General features: G+C 40.2%; 2 protein-coding genes across 3 annotated transcripts in view; one reads left to right on the plus strand and one right to left on the minus strand.

The window, feature by feature from the left end:
- Window positions 1-20,685, plus strand: part of LOC136863754 (constitutive coactivator of peroxisome proliferator-activated receptor gamma) — a 1,011,420-nt gene that overhangs the window by 492,856 nt on the left and 497,879 nt on the right. The window lies entirely within an intron of this gene.
- LOC136864906 (uncharacterized) overlaps window positions 1-20,685 on the minus strand; it is a 349,415-nt gene that overhangs the window by 36,685 nt on the left and 292,045 nt on the right. Inside the window, exons 11-13 of the mRNA XM_068226495.1 lie at window positions 13,942-14,155; window positions 13,384-13,598; window positions 7,279-7,464 (exon numbers count right to left, since the gene is read on the minus strand). Coding sequence (XP_068082596.1) covers window positions 7,279-7,464; window positions 13,384-13,598; window positions 13,942-14,155 — 615 coding nt within the window. The remainder of the gene's footprint in view (window positions 1-7,278; window positions 7,465-13,383; window positions 13,599-13,941; window positions 14,156-20,685) is intronic.

Raw genomic sequence — 20,685 nt, forward strand, 5'->3', positions numbered from 1 at the left:
AAACGTGCTGGGTTTAGTGTCAGACTCTACTAGATACATGGGTACAGTGTTTCCAGCCATTACAGATGATAATTGGAGACCATCTTCTTCACTTCCAGTGCTTTACACATAAGTTGCATCTTGTGGGGGATGTTATTCTCAAGGAACTGTCACAGTCTCAAAACTTGAGATGACTTTTCTCCACTGCAAGAAGTTGAAGAGCTAGTATATAAATTTGGAATGCACTGTTGTTCCCAGCTCCTGTCATCACCCGATGGAACTCTTGGTTTCGCTCAGTTCCATATCTTGACAAGTACTTCACACCCCTGGTAGAATTCTTCAGCTCTCTTGATGAGAATTCCCTAAATAGTAGTGGCCATTCAGTGTTGGATATGTTTAGAGATCAAGATATGCTTCCCTTACTGAAAGTTTAGATGTTTGTTTCACAGGTATCTGTGAAAATTATTGCAGCACTCACAGTACTGGAGGGATCGTTCTATCCGTATGCTTACAAGTTGTGGGATGATCTTTCCACTATTTGTGGAGAATTGAAGTGGTGTGCTGATAGATGGTTTCCATTGAAAAGAAGTGACCTGCTGGAGAGTTGCAGAAATTATACAAGGAAAGAAGAAATTAAGGTGCAGTTTAAGCAGTGTATGCTTAAATGCATAACTAAGCTCTCTAAGAACACGAGTGTCAGTGATACTAACGTGTTTTTCAACGAAGTGTGCAATTTATTTAATCCTGCCGTTGCAGTGCAAAACAGTGCTCTGGAACCCAAATCACTTGTGTCTCTGAAGCATATGTCGCCATAAGACCCATCTGAGTCGGAGCGACGTAAAGCAACTAGCAAAGAAAAAAAAAGCATATGTTGCCACTTTTTAGAAGTGTCACTCTTGATCAGTTTGACGAGGGCTGCGAGGCATATCACCAACAGATGCTGCAGAACATTAAAATGGAAAAAACACTGACACTCTTCAAATTTTGATGGCACTTAGGTTAAAGTTTCCTTCTTCTGCTTCGGCATCACTGCAGTGCATTTGGGCCCCTACGAACAGTGTCGATGTAGAGAGGTTGTTTAGCAAGTACAACATGATTTTAACTGATAGGTGGTCTCAAATGAAGGAGGACATCATTCAAACTATTGGCATGTTGTACTGTGATAAATGACTACATTCAGAATAGTATTTTTCACTTTGAAATTATGTTGGTAAATTTGTAAATATATATATATGTGTGTGTGTTTTTTTTTAGTTAATAATTCAAAACTGCATGACAAGCAATGTGTGATCAAACAGTATGACTTTACTCCCAACTCTTGCATGTGCAATTTCACCAATTATGCCAATTTTTAACTGATTTGCTACAAAATTCTAAATATCTGATTTTGAAATGCTATAAACCACGAACTCTATCGATGATATATACCTGGAAGGATTTACCCAAGGAAATGCAGATTAATGAATAAGATGGAAAGGAAATATTGAGATCTATGTGCACATTTATTTATTTATTTATTTATTTATTTATTTATTTATTTATTTATTTATTTATTTATTTATTTATTTATTTATTTATTTATTTATTTATTTATTGCCAAAGCATACATAATGAGGCTTGCAGAAAAGAAAAAAAAACATTTAACTTACTGTACTAGCATTATTTATAATATTTACAATGCCAGGCTGAGTGGCTCAGATGGTTGAGGTGCTGGCCTTTTGACCAACTTGATCCTGGTTCAATCCGGTGGTACGCTAATTAAGGATGCTCAAATACGCCAGCCTTGTGTCAGTAGATTTGCTGGCACATACAAGAACTCCTGAGGGACTAAATTCTGACACCTCGGCATCTCCGAAACCACAAACGTTGTAGGTTGGACATAAAGCAAATAACATTATTATTATTATTTACAATCTGAGGTTTAGTGAGTTTATCCATTGGACTGTATCAGGTGTCACAAACAGGAAGTCGATCCACTCCCCTTCATATGAGAGTTGGCAAACTTGGTAGTTCTATGCATCAGTAAAGCAAGGACTGTGGTAGATATTTGCAGGTATCTTTTTTCCATTTCTCCTGTAACATGAAGAACCGTTCTGTAGCTATTTTGGGGTGGTCTGGTCTGGTCTGGCTTTCAGCTCATCCCATAGATGCTCAGTTGGATTTAGATTAGGACGTTTGGCCGGCCATATGATTTCATTCACTCCCATTTCAAGAAACTACTCGATTATGGCATTTGATCTATGGCCAAGTGCATTGTAATTTTGAAAATGTAAAGTGTAGTGTGGTATCAGGAAGAAAGATAATCTAGTACCATACTGTGGTATGGTGTGGTGTCATACCGAGTGAATATGTGCTCATACTACTCAAGTAGGTCAAGGGATAGATATCTGCAGGTATTTTTTTTCCGTTTCTCCTGTAACATGGTGAACCGTTCTGTAGCTATTTTGGGGTGGTCTAGTCTGGTCTGGTCTGGTCTGGTTTGGCTTTCACCTCATCCCATAGATGCTCAGTTGGATTTAGATTAGGACGTTTGGCGGGCCATATGATTTCATTCACTCCTATTCAAGAAACTACTCGATTATGGCATTCGATGTATGGCTAGATGCATTGTAATTTTGAAAATGTAATGTGTAGTGTGGTATTAGGAAGAAAGATACTCTAGTACCATACTATGGTGTGGTGTGCTGTCATACTGAGTGAATATGTGCTCATACTACTCAAGTAGGTCAAGGGACAGTCATACTGTGGGGAGCCACAAATGGCAGTTAATGACTGCAGTTCAGTTGCCATCCAATAGACTACAATATATATTATTGTCTCCATCTAATTTATTGTTTTTGGAATCAGAATGCATTAAAGATCAACCAGGATGTACAGGGCCCAGGGCACAAAGGTGTGGTTAGCGATAATAGGTAAATGACTAAGTCATGCGACAAAATGCAGAAACATCTAATCTCAAGAGAAATTTCACCATCAGGGATATTTGTGGGTAAAAAAAGAAAGGGAGAAAAAGATTTAAAATAAATATGTGTGCAGATTTTCAAGAACAGTGCCCTTAAGATTATCTTTGATCAAATGATATATTTATTTACACTTTCTATCTCAAATTAGAACTTTAAGGACTTGACATAATTTTATGTTCAGAAAATGTATGACAGTAAATAACGAACAACAGTATAAAAATGCCAAGAATTAATGAATTTAAAACATGGAGAAAACTAATTTCCAGAAAAGGCCTATCTCAAAAGGAAGTCCTACAAGTGCAAAACAAGAGAAGCTTTCATGACCAGCATTATAAATTAAGTTACAAATTTAGAGATACATACACACTTTAAACACTAAAGGTTAAAGTTAAAGGGAGAGGGAGGGGTATTCTACAAAACCCTAACAACAACAATAATAATGATGATAAGTTCTAAAGAAATAGGTCCATGGCCTAAAAGCACCAAACCTTGCAAAACTATTGGAAAAACTACTGTAAGTAATACAGACAATAGAGAGTTGTGAAAATACCATTAATAGCAAGAAATTCCCCAGTGACCATACACAAGGGGAAAGATTAGTACGATAATTGTGAAAACCATCGACTAGGTTGTGTTCATATACTGTCACAAAGTAGCTGAAGGTCCTGCTTAAACTTGCTTAAAACAAATGAGGTTAATACTGAAGGCAAGCAATTACCAAATCCATACTTACCAACTCTCGCGATTTACGTGGGAGACTCCTGATGTTTTGCATAGTTTCCCACGACCTCCTGATCAGTTACTTCTTTCTCCCGATTTTAAGTCAATGACAGCAGAATTTGGAGTATGTTATGAAATTTCTGCCGTTTTAGGGTGGTCCTTCAAAAGTCGAAGGTCCTTCTCTTATTGGTCACTGTGAATGTGGAAAGTCCTTCACATTCTGGCCGTTATGAGCTGCTGAAGATGCATTTCTTAGCTGTCATATGGTTGAAGTCCTTTTCTCACTGTCGGCTTTAAAATGAATAGTGAATATCGCGGTGCTGAATCTGGTGTTCTGTTTCACCCTTGTGTGCATCGTGTTTTTGTTTGCCATGGTCAAGATTGTGGTGTTCAGAACGTTGACCAATATGGCTTAAATAAATTCAGCTGTGATTATTTATTAATGCAGTTTCGTTTAGAGAAGGTATTCTGAAGTGTTCGTCCACGTGATAGAGCCAGAGAAAGTGCTGCTTTTTGCATAAGAGTTAGCTTAATTTAGCTTATTGGTTATAATTAGATATTATGACGTGGTGTGCTCTTTCAAGGTTTGATGTTTGATTATGGTGAAGCAATAATTCCGATTTTCTGAAAAAATCGTAACAGTTCCCATGTATTAGTGAGTCGAGGGAATTTTCATGTTTTGTATTTTGGACTGTTTGCTCATATGATTTTTGGCATGGCAGGAAAGGGATGTTACGATAATCTCCCCATTTTTAGTTTTCGAAGGTTGGGAGGTATGCAGATCGTTTCACCATCATACGTCATGAAAGAGAGACCCATTGAACAGTTGGCAGTATCAGAGACTTCTTCTTCATCTCAGTACCATATCAGGTCCCCCTGATGTTGGCGATCACTGTGGCGAATGCAGTCTCATGCTAGGTCAAAAAGTCTTGCGACACTGTGAATTCCAGTCCATTTCTTTGATGTTTCCAAGCCATGATGTTCGCCTTCTCCCAACACCTCTTCGACCCTGCATTTTGCCTTGTACAATCAACTGTAAGAAGAGGTAACGGTCATTTCTAAGGAGAGACATATCTCAAATGTAGGAGTCAATTTTACAACCTAGATTTTTGTGTGAGTTTATCATTAAATCACAATACTCCAGCCAGTTACACAATTTTTCTCCAACATAGGAGTCCATTTCATGAGAAAGCAGCTATGCAAAAAGATGCTATTTGCCTTACGTTGCACCGACACAGATAGGTCTTATGGCGACAATGGGATAGGAAAGGCCTAGGAATGGGAAGGAAACAGCTGTGGCCTTAATTAAGCTACAGCCCCAGCATTTGCTTGGTGTGTAAATGGGAAACCACGGAAAACCATCTTCACGGCTGCCGACATTGGAGTTCAAACCCACTATTTCCCGAATGCAAGCTCACACCTGCGCGCCCCTAACCGCACGTCCAGCTCGCCCGGTGCAAAAAGATGAACATATACACTAAATAAACAAGTGAAAGACTCGGAAAAATGTCCCACACTCACAGACTGGAACATGCAGTTCAAAAATAAAACATGTTGACGTTTCTTCGAGTAGTCCCATTTGTGTTCATGCAATTTACTGGCTAAGGAAACATTCCGCAATATTGTGCTTCCCGTTCACCACAGGAGAGAATTCGTCTTTGAGAAAATGATGTGTGGTAGAAAGCACTACAAGAGAAAAGTAGATTAAGTCAGTTGACTTGACAGAAAGAGAAAGAGCGTTGAGGAAGGATCCATAGTGACTTGGTAGCGACTAAGTCCCTGGAGAAGATGATATAAAATAGTTGGACAGAGTCCTACCTTAACTTGCAGGCAGGCGACATTAAGTCTCGTCCCATGGCTCACTCGTAGAATGAACGATGAGTCAGGTGCAAGGCTCAAGTTATATAGGGTTGAGAAGACTGCATAAGAAGAAGGCGTGATGCATGGGAAGTCAATCGGGAGCAGTTGCGTCATTGGCAACATCGAGGGATATGTCATGTGACAGGGGAACTTAGCACAAGTAAGAGGTAGATCCAGAATATTTGATAAGGGAAAAGTGAGGTTAGTGAAGTCCTAAGGTGTAGTTGCAGGTATGATAGCAAGAATACAGGTCTTAATGAAGCACATACTAAGGCAAACACCATAGTTTAGTTTTCACAGTAGATCGCGGAAGTTGAAGTTGTTGGTGAATTGGGTGAGTCCATTATACAAGGGTCGGTTCCAAATCGTTGACACAGGGTAGATAGTGTAAAATTGTCCGGTATTACTTGATAGGCTTCAGAATTCATGGGTCAAGGAACTAAAACCAATGGACAAGATCAAACTATAAAAAGCAGGTCCATACAATAATGCCTCCTCTGCTAATTTTACAGTGGGAACAACCGTTTAGTACATTCACTCGGCATTTGCCAGCTCCATACACATAGATCTGAATACCACAACGGGTAACGTGATTCATCACTCCACATGATGCTCTTCCAATATTCTAGAGTCCACAGGCAATCTGTTTTGTACCACCAACTGTGGGTGTTTCGGTTAGTGATGCTTGGTTTATGTGCCGCAGCTCGCCCGTGGAATCGAAATACAAACATCTCTCAACAAAAGTCACAAGTACTGGCATCACTTCCAGATGCCAGTTGAAAAGTCTGTAGTCATAGTTTCTAATGAAGCTTGCTGTTTTGACCTCGCCACATGCCGAAGGCTTAATGGTCTCTATCTGTTAATTGTTTTGACTTCCCAGGTCGAGGTAAGGTTTTTATAACTCCCTGGCATTTCCATCTCATCGCTACATCACTCACCATTGAATGTGATATCTGAAACTTGCCAGAAATCTCACAGGTGGAATTGGTGTGCAACGATTATCATACTCTTTTCAACCTCACTGAGCTCTCGTACATCCATTTTGACTGGTGTAGCTAGTAAACATTTCTGCTGCTGAGAGTGCACTTATATAGGCACACAAAATGCTTGAGTGACATATAGGATCAGACTACTTTACTTTCAGGGTTTGTCTGGTCGTTAAGGACAATATCGTGCACTTTCATACTGTGTAATCAGAAAAATAAATGAAAAAGTGAATAGCAAATTTGAATCAAGGTGGTATAATTTTCTACTTATGGGATCTAATATCAAGGTATGGTAATAGACCTTATCAAATTAAAAAAACTAAGTGAATTTGGACACCTAGAATAATAAAAGCGCTTAGAATGAAAGAATTGAGTCATGAATGATAGAAATAAAAAATGCAATGCACTGATGGACCTGGAAATCTCATATTTCCCAGTGCTAAGTGTCACAAAGGATTATACCTAAAACATTTATAATGAAATTCTCCTTCTTGGAGCTCTTGTATATGGTGTGAACTTAAGTACAAAAGGCATATAGTTTGACCAATTAAATGAGAAAGCAAAGTGCTATAGTACAGGTATGTGTATATACTCCTCAAATTGGTACTTGGCATTGTAGAGTGAGTTATGCACTCATACCTCATGAAGGCTGGATTTACTTTCTATTGCAATTTAAAAAATTATTCTTATGAGCAGAGAGTGTAAAATTTCAACCATTTTCAAATATATCCTGACGTGTACTGCAATAGATCTACAATGGAAGTACTTACGTTGCTGAGAGAAGAAACTAAATCAGTATAGTACTCCATCTTGAAACGAGGTACTGATACAAGGACCTCGGTTTGGACCAGTTTTGAAATGATATTTTGCAGGGGACTGTACGGTAAATCACGTGTCAACTGATTAATACCTTTTGTTTCTTTGGGCATCAGTAGCAGCATAGAGAACTTGTTACCCTGTAACATAAGAAACATTGCTTGTTATGTCAACAGCTGCACTTGTGGTTAATGAAGTAAGGAAGCTAAAAGCTCTAGGAGTAATTTAGGTATATAGTTACTTTGTGGATTAATCCTTTCCCTAGCTTGCATTTGGGAGATAGTAAGTTCGAACCCCATTGTTGGCAGCCCTGAAGATGGTTTTCCTTGGTTTCCCATTTTCACACTGCGTTCCTTAATTAAGGTCATGGGCACTTCCTTCCCACTCCCGGCCCTTTTCTGTGTTGGTGCGACATAGAGCAAATTGTAAAAAATAATTAAAGTAAAAATAATTTTAAAACCTTTTTTCCCCCTCCTTTTTGCAGTCTACTGAATCCCTTTCCTATTATTATTCATTGAGAAGTAAGATACTACAGCAGTGGTGGCTCATGGGACCAAGCTGTAGAACCCTATCCCCATACAAGGCCTCTTGAATTATCCTCTCAGTTCAGATAACAGTAGGGTTACCGGGCGAGTTGGCCGTGCGCGTAGAGGCGCGCGGCCGTGAGCTTGCATCCGGGAGATAGTAGGTTCGAATCCCACTATCGGCAGCCCTGAAGATGGTTTTCCGTGGTTTCCCATTTTCACACCAGGCAAATGCTGGGGCTGTACCTTAATTAAGGCCACGGCCGCTTCCTTCCAACTCCTAGGCCTTTCCTATCCCATTGTCGCCATAAGACCTATCTGTGTCGGTGCGACGTAAAGCCCCTAGCAAAAAAAAACAAAAAAAAAAACAGTAGGGTATTTCTTAATTTAGTGAAATACACTGGTGAATTAGATTTCTTGCTTTTTTCCCCACATGCAACTCTCATCATCATTCAAAGGTCATCTTAAAAGCATTAGTTTAAAATTTGGTTTTAAGGGATCAAGTTAGAATCATACAATTCTACCCTCTATATAGAATTTTTGTACTTCATACTGGCAGATGGTCATGGTGACTTGCTATCTTAAGACCTGCTTCCTATTTGGAGCAGCCAGTACAAACCTCAACTTAACCAGGTAATGAGCAATGATTGCTCTTCTTCCCTACTAGAGTATATTGTCTTACATCCACTGTATCAACTGCATGGCCCACTGTAACAAGAGTCTCAAAAATTAAATATTCACTCCACAATGTGTAAAACGCCCACTAGAGTACACATTCGTGATGGCACCATCCTGTTGTTGATAAGTTGTTACCAGTTAACTGCTATGAGTCAGACAGTTAAGCAAGACTTGCAGAGAGGACTACATACAGTAGGAAGTACGCGCAATGCCTCACAGGTGTGTTAGACAACTTATCCACCAATTGACAGCATTTGACAGAGGCCGCATTGTGGGACTGCATGAGGCTGGTTGGTGGTATCATGCAATTGCCAGACATGTGGACCATTCAGATGTCACAGTGGCCTGATGTTGGAATCAGTGGGTATATGAGGGCACCCAATCATGTCATGCAGGTTCGGGTCGAGCACGAAACACCACTCCGATGGAGGACCGTCGCATGGTGCACCAAGCATTGCGGGATCCAATACCTTCGGCATCCGCCATGTGCAAACATCTACTGGAAACTCTACAACATCCTGTGAATTCCCACACAGTGTCTCGACAACTCGTATCCACCGGATTGGGATCCTACCGCCCCATGTGTTGGATGCCATTGACACCAGAACACCAAGGCCTGCGTTTGGAGTGGTGCCTTGCCCGGGAGGCATGGACAGAGGACGACTGGTGTTCCATCATGTTCATTGATGAGTCCTGCTTCTCCATAACCTCTGATGACCATCGTGTGCGGTTTAGGCGGCGCAGAGGGCAGATCCTCTCGATATTGTGGAAAGACATACAGGTGTAATCTCTGGCATCATGGTGTGGGGAAGCATAGGATATACATTCACGTCACCTCTAATAGTGCTTCGGCAGACTTTGACAGCACAGCGATACGTCACAGACATTCTGCGTCCGCACGTCTTACCCCATACGGCACAGCACTCTGGGACAGTGTTCCAACAAGATAATGCACGTCCACACACAGCTATTGTGTCTATGGACTGCCTAGAGCGTGTTGAGGTCCTCCCGTGGCCTGCAAGATCCCCGGACCTCTCCATAATTGAACATGTGTGGGTTGACAATGGAAGGTGACTCAGTTCCAATACCAACCTGCGGGATCTGGAGGGACAGCTGCAACAACTGTGGATGAACTTGCCTCAGGAGAGGATCCAAAGACTGACAACATCCTGAACCTCATAAGGGCATGTATTACGGCCAACTAGGTGTGACACTCTGCTGACCTGGCGCTAACATTTCACCTGTAACTGCCAACGGCCTTGTCTCTTTCATCCCATATTGTAATCAGTTCAATAAAGGCACATATGTATTTCAGCATATGTAGTTCCTTTCACTTTCAACCACTCCGTAATTTTTTTGTCAGGCAGTGTATTTTAGTGGATGGTTATTTGTATACAATGGGTAGGACAGATTTTACTGTATATGTATATACAGGATGTTTCAACACTCGACGTAAAATCTTCAGGAATGGATTCCTCATATAACAAGAAGATGAAAAGGCTGTGACAGCATGGGTCTAGAAATGTATTGTTACAGATGTATCAACCTTCAGATCATATAAACTGCATGGTGTATTTTGTACCGTCTGAAATGCTGCCACAATGCATGCATGGAGAATAGGTTCATCCACGACAGCAGTTGAATACACGAGAGACTTTACGTGTCCTCACGCGTGAAAGTCCAGAGGGTTTAAGTCGGGCGAACGGGGTGGCCTAATAGAACTTCACGTGTTGAGAGGGTATGTGATGTTATTTCAGTGATTACAAAGTAAGAGTCAAATTTACAAAGAACTCAGCGGTACAAGCCCACTTATCAGTATGACGTTACACCCCCTCTGGCCTGGATGCCTGCACTGAATCAGTTGGCAAGGGTGTCATAAAGCCTTTGTATCCTCTTCTGAGGCATTTTCTCAGGAAAATGTGCATTCAGATGCCTCCACATAGACAGACTGACTGAAATGTGCAGGAGCACCATCGTGCATGAAGTACAGTTGTCAACGGAATGTAAGTGGCATGTCTTCCAAGTACTCAGGCAATGCAGTTTGCAAGAAATCTGTGTAGTTCTGTCCGGTAAGTCTCCCTGGAAAGACGTAGGGTCCCAACAAGCAATCGCCAACAATGGCTGCCCAATTATTAAAGGTGAACCTTTGTTGGTGAGACGATTGGATAGTTGCATGGAGATTTGTGTCCACCCACACGTGCTGGTTATGCAAATTCTGGATTCCGACCCTTGTGAATGTTGCTTCGTTTGTGAATAAAACAATAACTGTGAAGTTGGGCATCATACCACATTGCTGCAAGAACCAATGGCAGGATGTTACTCTTGGAGGATAATCCCCAGGAGACAAGGCTTGTACACACTGTAGATAGCAAGTTTTCACGTAACAGTCTCCAAATCGTCACCTGCGAAACATTCCTCTACAGGCTTAACTGCCTTGTGCTAACTTCAGGACTTTTCTCCACAGCATTGAGTAGACCTTCCTCGTCCTCTGGTGTTGTACTTCTTGGTCGTTCCCCGCTGCCTGGTGGATGTGTGAAACTCCCGTATTCACAGAGGTGGCGATGAATTCTTTAAAATGTCCTTCGGTGTGGTAATCTGCACAGTGGTAGCGTTCCTGGTACAAGCAGTGTACCTCCAATACATTACCATCCGCCGAACCGTACATGTAATGCATGGTCACAAGCTCTTAGTTGTTGTACATTTCCGGACTGCAAAACATGGGCACAGGCAATTACAAACCACCCCTACATACCTTTGATAATGGCTATGGATACATTAACATTCCTAGTACTTACGTGTCACTTCAGAGCAGACTGCTCACCACAATTACATACTAGCCACGGATATGGCGACAGTTACGTATTTAACTGGAGATCATTATACTTCATTTGCACGCGCTGAAGGATATTCAGACCCACATCACATTAATTCACAATTTGATTACTTATGTAACATAACAGTACATGCTCGAATAACTCGGTAACCATACATTTCCGGACCCATGTTGTCGTAGACATTTTACTTCTTGTTATATGAGGAATCCATTTCTGAAGTTCTGCCGTCAAACTTGAAACATCCTGTGTGTATGTATACACTGCCTGACAAAAAAATTAAGCACCCAAAAGGGGAGGGCCAGGGGAGGAACTTCACGTGTTGAGAGGGTAGGTGATGTTATTCCAGTGATTACAAAATAAGAGTAAAATTTACGGCGGTACGAGCCCACTTATCAGTACGACGTTACACCCCATCAGGCCTGGATGCATGCACTGAATCAGTTGGGAAGGGTGTCATAAAGCCGTATCCTCTTCTGAGGCAAGCTGAGACAAGCTGGCCCACAACTGTTGTAACTGGTCCTTAATATACTGGCACTGGGATGGAGTTGACATCCGAGCTGGTCCCACACAAGTTCTATTGGGAAGAAATCTGGGGATCTTGCTGCCCATGGGAGTACCTCAGCATCACACAAACAGTTCGTAGAGACATGCACGACTGCGCGTGTATGGACGAGCATTGTCCTGTTGAAAAATGGCACTGCGATACTGTCGCATGAGAGGTGGCACATGAGGATGTACAATGTCCTTGACGTCCCGTTGTGCCATCGGAGTTCCCTCAATCACTACCAGCCATGACCTGAAGTCATACCCTATGGCTCCCCATACCATGGCACCAGGTCTAACACCGTTGTGCCTCTCCAAACTTTGGAAGACTGGGACCTCTCCCCAGGTCGCCGCCATACTCTTAGACGATGGTCATCCAGGGTAGTGCAGAACCGTGATTCATCGCCGAACCCAATTCGACACCACTCACCAGCAGTCCATGCTTCCCGGTCACGGTACCATTTCAAATGCAGCCGTTTGTGTTGTGATTCTAATGGCAGCCTAAGCATAGGACGGTAGTTCCCTAGTCAGGCTGCTGCTAGTCTCTGACCAATGGTGCGGGATGACACAGAATGTTGCAGGAAGTCCATGAATTGTTCTTGGATGGCAGGCGCAGATATAAAGGGATTACAATGTGGTTGGTGCACAATATAGCAATCCTCCCTTGTGGTGGTCAGACGTGGTCAAGAGGAACCTTGACGACAAGTATGCCTGCCCTCACGTTCCCATGCAGTCCAACATTGGGCCACTGTCACAACCAAATGCCCCACGAATTGGATATTGCATGATTCGACCAGTCGGCCAAATGGAGACCCACAATTAGGCCTCTTTCAAACTCTGTCAGGTGCTAATTACTCTTTCTCACATGAGTACGCAGCATCTCCATGTTCTTTACAGTGATCACTCAACATCTGACGCTACTCATGCTCCTGATATATCCTACCAGGCCTGGTAAAAACACTAATGCACTCTGATGGCCGTTCTACCGGTCACAGATAATTAAAACTCTAATCATTTATATACCGACTGATGGTGTGTACATGTAGGAAGTTCCATTGACATCCGACCATTTCTTCTGGGTGCTTCTTTTTTCTTTTTCTTTTTTTTCCAGGCAGTGTATATCTGCTGGACATGACTTTAAAAGAAGCTCGTAGCCTCATGAGTGAATTAACTTTGGAATAAATTGGGATAATTTCAAGTCACCGGAACATCCCTACCATAGCTTCATCAAACTAGTAAATCTCCATAAAATAACATGTATTTCTTGTACTAACTCATCACAGACTTCAATCACTGGGAGAATAGTATCTTAAGATGTTTTAACATTATATTAAAGGTACATACAGTTAGTAGGAATTTACTATTATTAGTTCACTGGTGGAGCCAATTAAATACTGGAATATTTCATATTTAGATTATTTCCTTTGATCTTGTAAAATCGTTGGAAAGAAACAGTGAATAATTTCTTGTGACTATTAACCTCATAAGGTAACTCCAGAGCCTGAGCATCAAGTTCCTGGATGTAGGCATATGGAAATGTCCCTAGGATCTCCATGTAGAAAGCCTTGTGGCATACGCCTTCCTGTGGGTAGAAGTTCTTAATGGACGTTACATCAGGATCAAAGGGTACTTTCCATTTTCCTTTGAAATATACTGCATTTGCTAACATCATTCTGGAATATGGGCTGAGAGAATCTGAAAGAAGCAACTTTGAACTAGAATTCAATAATATTAATTATTAATAATATTATTATATTGAACAATATATTGCAATATAATTCATGTATCAAGGCCTGTTAACAACTTGGCTTAGTTATGTTACCCTTCAGAATCCTTGCCAAAAGACATTCAGCCAAAAGTACATTGCTATAGTTTTTTATTGCATTTTTCTGAATTACTGAATTGATATGAGGTGAAGTTCCTGAAGTACCCCTGTTGCATTGAGGTTCAACAAGATAAGGAAACACTTGGGCTGTGATACATAACATGCAAGTTCTTATCATATTTGCACCTTAAAAATACTGTAAATATTTCATACCTGGTTCAACAAGCCTGTTAATAAAGCCATGAGTTTTGTTGTTCACCCAATCATTGATAGTAGTGGCTGCAATTTGTGGAGTAGAAAAATCAATTTGTCGAACATCTGCATAATAGTACTTAGAGAGAGCATCTTGAAATTCCTTCCTAGTTATTACTTTGTATGACACAAACATCCTATTTCCCAACTCAACAGTATAACCTGAGTTATAGACCTGCAAAAGGAAGATATTAGTAGATTCAACAAGAACTCTGCAAATTAGTGCATTATATTTATCACAAGCATTTCAAGACAAGATAAGAAAAGTGCTTGGTGCTGTTTATTTTGGTAGATCATTTCAAATATTATAGTATACCTGTATTGCTGTAACAACACCAATTCCTCTGATGAGATTCTCATCCAACAGGTAAATTTAAAGGTATGTGGAAAAAGCAATCAGGTAAAGTAGTTGTGCTTTAAGATTATAACAACTCAGAACTTGCTGGGATTGGAAGTTGTATCATTTGGGTTTTATTTATTACATGTTAATGCCCTTTTGTCCCTTAATTGGTGTTTGTTGATTTTAGTAGATAATTGCTTTGGAATAATTTATGTACCAAATATTAATAGATAAATAGACTTTATTTCCTTAACACTACAGCTTTTAATATCCTAGACTTTCGTAACCTCAAAAATTTGAAAATAAAACACAACAAAAATGGGGAATAATCGATATGAATTTTCTTGTGCATCTAAAGTAATTTCTTCTTCAGGGATACTTCAGCAGTGTATGTTTGAGTCATCAGTCCATAGACTGGTTTGATGCTGCTCTCCACGCCACGCCATCCTGTGCTAACCTTTTCATTTCTACGTAACTGTTGCATCCTTCATCTGCTCTAATCTGCTTAACATATTCATACCTTGGTCTACCCCTGCCGTTCTTACCGCCTGCACTTCCCTCAAGAACCAACTGCACAAGTTCTGGGTGTCTTAAGACGTGTCTTATCTTTCTATCTCTTCTTCTGGTCAAATTTAGCCAAATCTATCTCATCTCACCAACTTGATTCATTATCTCTTCATAAGCGATTCGATCTATCCATCTCACCTTCAGCATTTTTTTGTAACACCACATTTCAAAAGCTTCTATCCTCTTTCTTTCTGAGCTAGTTGTCGTCCATGTTTCACTTCCATACAATGCCACGCTCCAGACGAAAGTCTTCAAAAACATCTTTCTAATTCCTATATCAATGTTCGAAGTGAGCAAATTTCTTTTCTTAGGAAAGGCCTTCCTTGCTTCTTCTACCCTGCATTTTATGTCCTCCTTACTTCTGCCATCGTTAGTTATTTTACCACCCATGTAACAATATTAATCTACTTCCTTTAAGACTTCGTTTCCTAATCTAATATTTACTGCATCACCTGACTTTGTTCGAATGCACTTCAGCAGTACCAGACGTTAAATGCACTAAATTCCCTTATATTTAACTGCAGCCATCTGATTTGAGGCCTGTGCCTACATTTTCATACCTGATCCACAAAAAGAGAGTAGAAATGAAAATTTTACATAGACATTATTTCATTACATTTACAATAGATTTAATATTTATAAAAGAACACTATTTTATACTTAAAGATGTACCATAATTTGCATGCATTTCCTCAAAATGAATAAGAAAATTCACTATCCAGGTGCAGTAAGCAAACATCTTGTATACTTCATAAATAATGGAAAGGAACAAACAAGTGCAAACCAGTCTCATTTAAAAAGCTAGAGAAATTGAAAGAAATGTACAATAGGACATCCACAATGACAATTCACTTTGAGAAGAGGGAGAAATATGAAGAAATCGCGAAAGTATAAGGACAATTTCCGTATCTTCTCGCACTACCATCTTCAAAAGATTAGCTTTCTCCTTATCAGTCCCAGTACATCTTCGTCCATTTATTGTCTGCCCCCCAATAAGCATGTTTATGCTTCCTACCTACATCAGGAGAATGAGTATCAACACTCATTGGGGGGGCGGGGCATCTTAACAGATCTTCAGTCATGATGTGGGAAGTTTAGGATAAGATGAAATGTGGATAAACATATGACATGTATTTTACATGGTATTCATACAGTGTTGCCAACAGTGGAGTAGGTTTATCCACTAAGTGATTGCTTGAAAACCACTAGAAACCACTAGCCTGCCCTCCTTAAGCTTTGTTGAGTTACGAAAATACTACGAAATATTAACGAGAAAAGTAAGTACAGTATATCCTCGTAGTTCAAAGGTTAAAAGTATTTGAAATATATTTCATGATGAAATTACTTAATAGTCTGAGATCGCTGATGTCTTTGATAGAAGGCACAGAGGAAGAAGCAGTAGTAGAAACACATGTCTGATATGTTTTCACAGTCCCTACGTACTGTAATACTTAGTTTGGTTGCTCATGTGGCAGCATGCTCGTTTCCTCTCAGTCCTGGCCGAACTAATAAAAGCAAATGTATCACTTCAGGTCTCATTCTATTTTTGGCTTTAGTTTTAATAATGTTTTACTGGCTGACAATTGTCTCCAATTCTACATTTGATTATGGCAATACTAGGCGCGGCAGTGCAAATGTTGCCAGCTCCTGAAATGGATTGGTGTTATTTGCACCGCAGCATTTCATCACTTTGCACCAGACTTAACTGATTTCATGGTTTGGAACCATTTTGCAAAGGACACAATTTTCCATCTGATATATTATTTGCATTTCGTCCAAGTTACATAATTCCAGAAGGAGAATCGACGACTCTGTAGACACCGGAAGAAGTGATCCTGAAGCATTCCTGGCTTCCATATTTTTAAGAGAATCCCCTACACCTCAACTCCACCTGCAGCTCATGTCTACCCTCGCTCGTCTTTTATTGGCATTACGAACCTCAACGTCAAGAACTTAAATTTGAACTACTACATTTTTATACTCTCTATTATACTGCATACAAAACTTCAATTGTTAAACCACCAAAATATCCACTCACACAAGCATGAAAAAGACTAGATTTCCCACCACCCACCGTGTGTTAAAATTTACCCACTGACGAAGAGTAAAAAAAAGCCTAGATTTAGTGGGAAAACCACTGTGTTGGCACCACCGTATTCATAGTTAGTTTCTTTTCCTTACTCCTTGTGGTATTTATTGCTGACATGAGCATTATTTATACAATGATCAATGCACAGCATATTGTACTACGGAGCTCAGTAGCTGCAGTCGCTTAAGTGCGGCCAGTATCCAGTATTCGGGAGATAGTGGGTTCGAACCTCCCTGTCGGCAGCCCTGAAAATGGTTTTCCATGGTTTCCCATTTTCATATCAGGCAAATGTTGGGGTTATACCTTAATTAAGGCCGCGGCCGCTTCCTTTCCACTCCTAGCCATTTCATGTCCCATCGTCGCCGTATGACCTACCTGTGTCGGTGTGACGTAATGCAAATGGTTAAAGAAACACACATTGTACTTCTTTATTCCATCTATTCTTGGTAGTTGAATATTGTGGGTAAAATGCCTAAGACGTTTGATTTTTTTACACCACACACATTTGCCACAGATTCTTCCTCTTTTACTATAATAAAAATGTTATCGCTTTTACATCCCACTTATTACTTTTAATGGTTTTTGGTGATGCTGAGATGCCAGAATTTTGTCCCGCAGGAGTTCTTTTACATGCCAAGAAATTTACTGACACGAGGCTGTCATATTTGAGCACCTTCAAATACCACCAGACTGAGCCAGGATCGAACCTGCCATGTTGGGATCACAAGGTTCGTGCCTCAACCGTCTGAGCCACTCGGCGCAGCACCGCTTTTGCTACATTCTCACTTTTTCTGATATTCATATCTTTATTCACAATGTGTTTGGGTACAGTGTACTGTTTCACTGTTTACGTAGTCTCGCTAGGAATCCCTGCTGAATAGTGTGCCAGCTTGTCGTTCACTGAGCGTTGTAGCCGTAGTAGCCCAGTGCTCCAAAAATTCAACACTCGAAAACTGCCCTAAATATCACAGTGGGCCAAAACTCTTTCAATTTTGGAGAAGCACACCACCTCATCCAGATACCCCTGAAAATCCAACAAAATCCCTGTTTCGAACAAGATCATTGTTCCTTTTGAGTTCTGTCCATCCAGTTGAAGACTACATGTGCTTCTGTTTCTCCAATTGTATCACTGTGCAGTATCTGATGGAAGCCAGTTTATGAATATACCCTCTTCTTTACAGTATAGTCTTGCACGTCTCTAGTGGTATTTGGGACGGACTGTTTTTTACAATTTGCTTTACTTATTTCTTCTTAGGCTAAAGGATTTAATTATCCACCTAATCAATATATTGACATAAACTGATTGTCATTCATTTATTTAGGACTAGTTTGGACTGCTGAAACAGTCATCTTCAGCTACTTTTTAACAAAATAGAATCTAAGAAGGGACATAGTAATCTTAAAGTTAAAATAAAATGTCTTATTAAAAAGTCAACTAGGACCATTACATTTTCAAAGTTATGAACACACTAAGTCATAAGGGACAAATATTGGAATTATTCAGTGCTATGTGTAGTCCATGTATGGATCTTCAATCTTAATGAACAATTAGTCTATTAATATGAATAACAGCAGTATCACTTCATTGGTCCGTTGAACACACATCATACAAATATTAAAAATGTGTGCATGCATATGAAATTGAGAGTGTTTATGGATACAGTCCTCTATAAAAACATTATGCTGCTGCATTAAAACTAAGGGATATCCTGGTGTTCAAGCAAGTAATTTAACTCGCATCAATCCATGTGGACGATGTAAAGGATACGGTATATAGAAAGAAAAATGGAGAATTGATCCTAGGTTAATGTGAAAAATTTACTAAGACAACGTAACAAGAAAAATAAACTCACCACTCGACAGGAGTACACTGTTCAGCAGTTGTTCGTGCTGTGTGGGCTTGGCGCTGGCTTAGGATCAAGGTGAAATTAAATGGCGTATGGCTTTTAGTGCCGGGAGTGTCCGAGGACATGTTCGGCTCGCCACGTGCAGGTCTTTTGATTTGATACCCGTAGGCGACCTGCGCGTCATGATGAGGATGAAATGATGATGAAGAGGACACATACACCCAGCCCCCGTGCCAGCGAAATTAACCAATAATGGTTAAAATTTCCGACCCTGCCGAGAATCGAACCCGGGACTCCTGTGACCAAATGCCTGATCAGTACAGTGTTTGTTGAACTTTTTATCATAATATGTAGATACTATAGGGATTATCGACTCCAAGAGAACCTTATTATTATTATCTGAAATTTCATTAATATTGAAAGCGGGATGGGTAAATTGGTAAAGAGAAACGATATATTCTTCTGAGATGTTAAGAAAAGGGCCTTTCTGATTAAAACAGATTATATCTAAGTCTTGCTGGATATCAGTAAAATGGTGGTTGAAATGCGAAACAGGCTGACCCATAGCAGAAAATGTCTTGTGTTCAATGGTATTAACATGTTCAAGATAGCGTATATTAAAGTTTCTTTCAGTTTGACGTATATAAGTTGTCCTACAGTTGGGACATTTTAATCTGTATATGGCTGAACATCCAAATTTATTGGTTGTAGTTATAGAGTTTGAGTTATAGAGCTGACGAGAATTATTATTTGTAGTTCGAAATGTTACCTGAATATTATATTTCTGTAAGGGGTTAGTGATATGATGAGTATTGCTATCATTGTAAGTAAAAGTGGCATATTTTCTTAGTGGTTTAGATTCTCTGACGAGGTTGGATTTAGATTTGTGTCTAACTTTATTTTTTAAGTTTGGTTATATATTGAAGACTAAAACCATTATTTAATGGTATTTGGCGGATTGTATATAATTCTGCGTCAAGGTCAGATTGAGGCATAGGAATGTTGTAGGATCTATTAATCAGGTTGCCATTTTATGAGAGCAACGACGCGCAGCTGTGAGCTTGCATCCAGGAGATTGTGGGTTCGAACCCCACTGTCGGTAGCCCCGAAGATGGTTTTCCGTGGTTTCCCATTTTCACACCAGGCCTTAATTAAGGCCACGGCCGCTTCTTTCCCATTCCTAGGCCTTTCCTATCCCATCGTCGCCATAAGACGTATCTGTGTCGGTGCGACGTAAAGAAAAAAAATGAGAGCTGATGGTGGTGGAGGTCTGTGTGGGTTTACTAAATATTTTAAAGGTAAGATGGTCTTCTTTTCTGGATATCGTGAGATCAAGGTAGTTAATGGAATTGTTATTTTCTTTCTTTAGAGTGAATTTAATGTAAGGGTCTATGTCTGACCAAACTGAAAGCGCGTAGCACCACGAGCACATTATCTGCATACCCTAACCAGCATCCGATGCCAGTAATGTGCTTTGTAGGTTCACATTATCGCATTTGAAGTAGCCGCTCAGTCCAGGTAGAAAAAGGGTCGAATGAGAGAGATAGCTCGAACCATCTGTTGTTTTAGGGAGCGCGATATCCGTTCTTTGCAGTGAGGAAGGATTTCATTTTTGAATGTTTAAAATTAATGATTACTCTTTAATTTAAAAGCTACAAATTTCTGTAATTAAGCCTTGTTTTAAATGATGATCAGTGACATTAGACGCAGCTTTATTTTGTGTTTTATAGGATTGGTTTGGTTTATATAAGGTGGATGTTTTTGTTTCACGAGTAGTGATGGTGTAGTGACCATTCCAGTCAAGTGGGATTTGTATGAGCGGGCAAGCGATACTTTTCACGGGAGATGGCTCATATGATATT

The sequence above is a fragment of the Anabrus simplex genome, chromosome 2 (genome assembly GCF_040414725.1).
Source record: "Anabrus simplex isolate iqAnaSimp1 chromosome 2, ASM4041472v1, whole genome shotgun sequence".
In the NCBI taxonomy this organism is placed as follows: domain Eukaryota; kingdom Metazoa; phylum Arthropoda; class Insecta; order Orthoptera; family Tettigoniidae; genus Anabrus; species Anabrus simplex.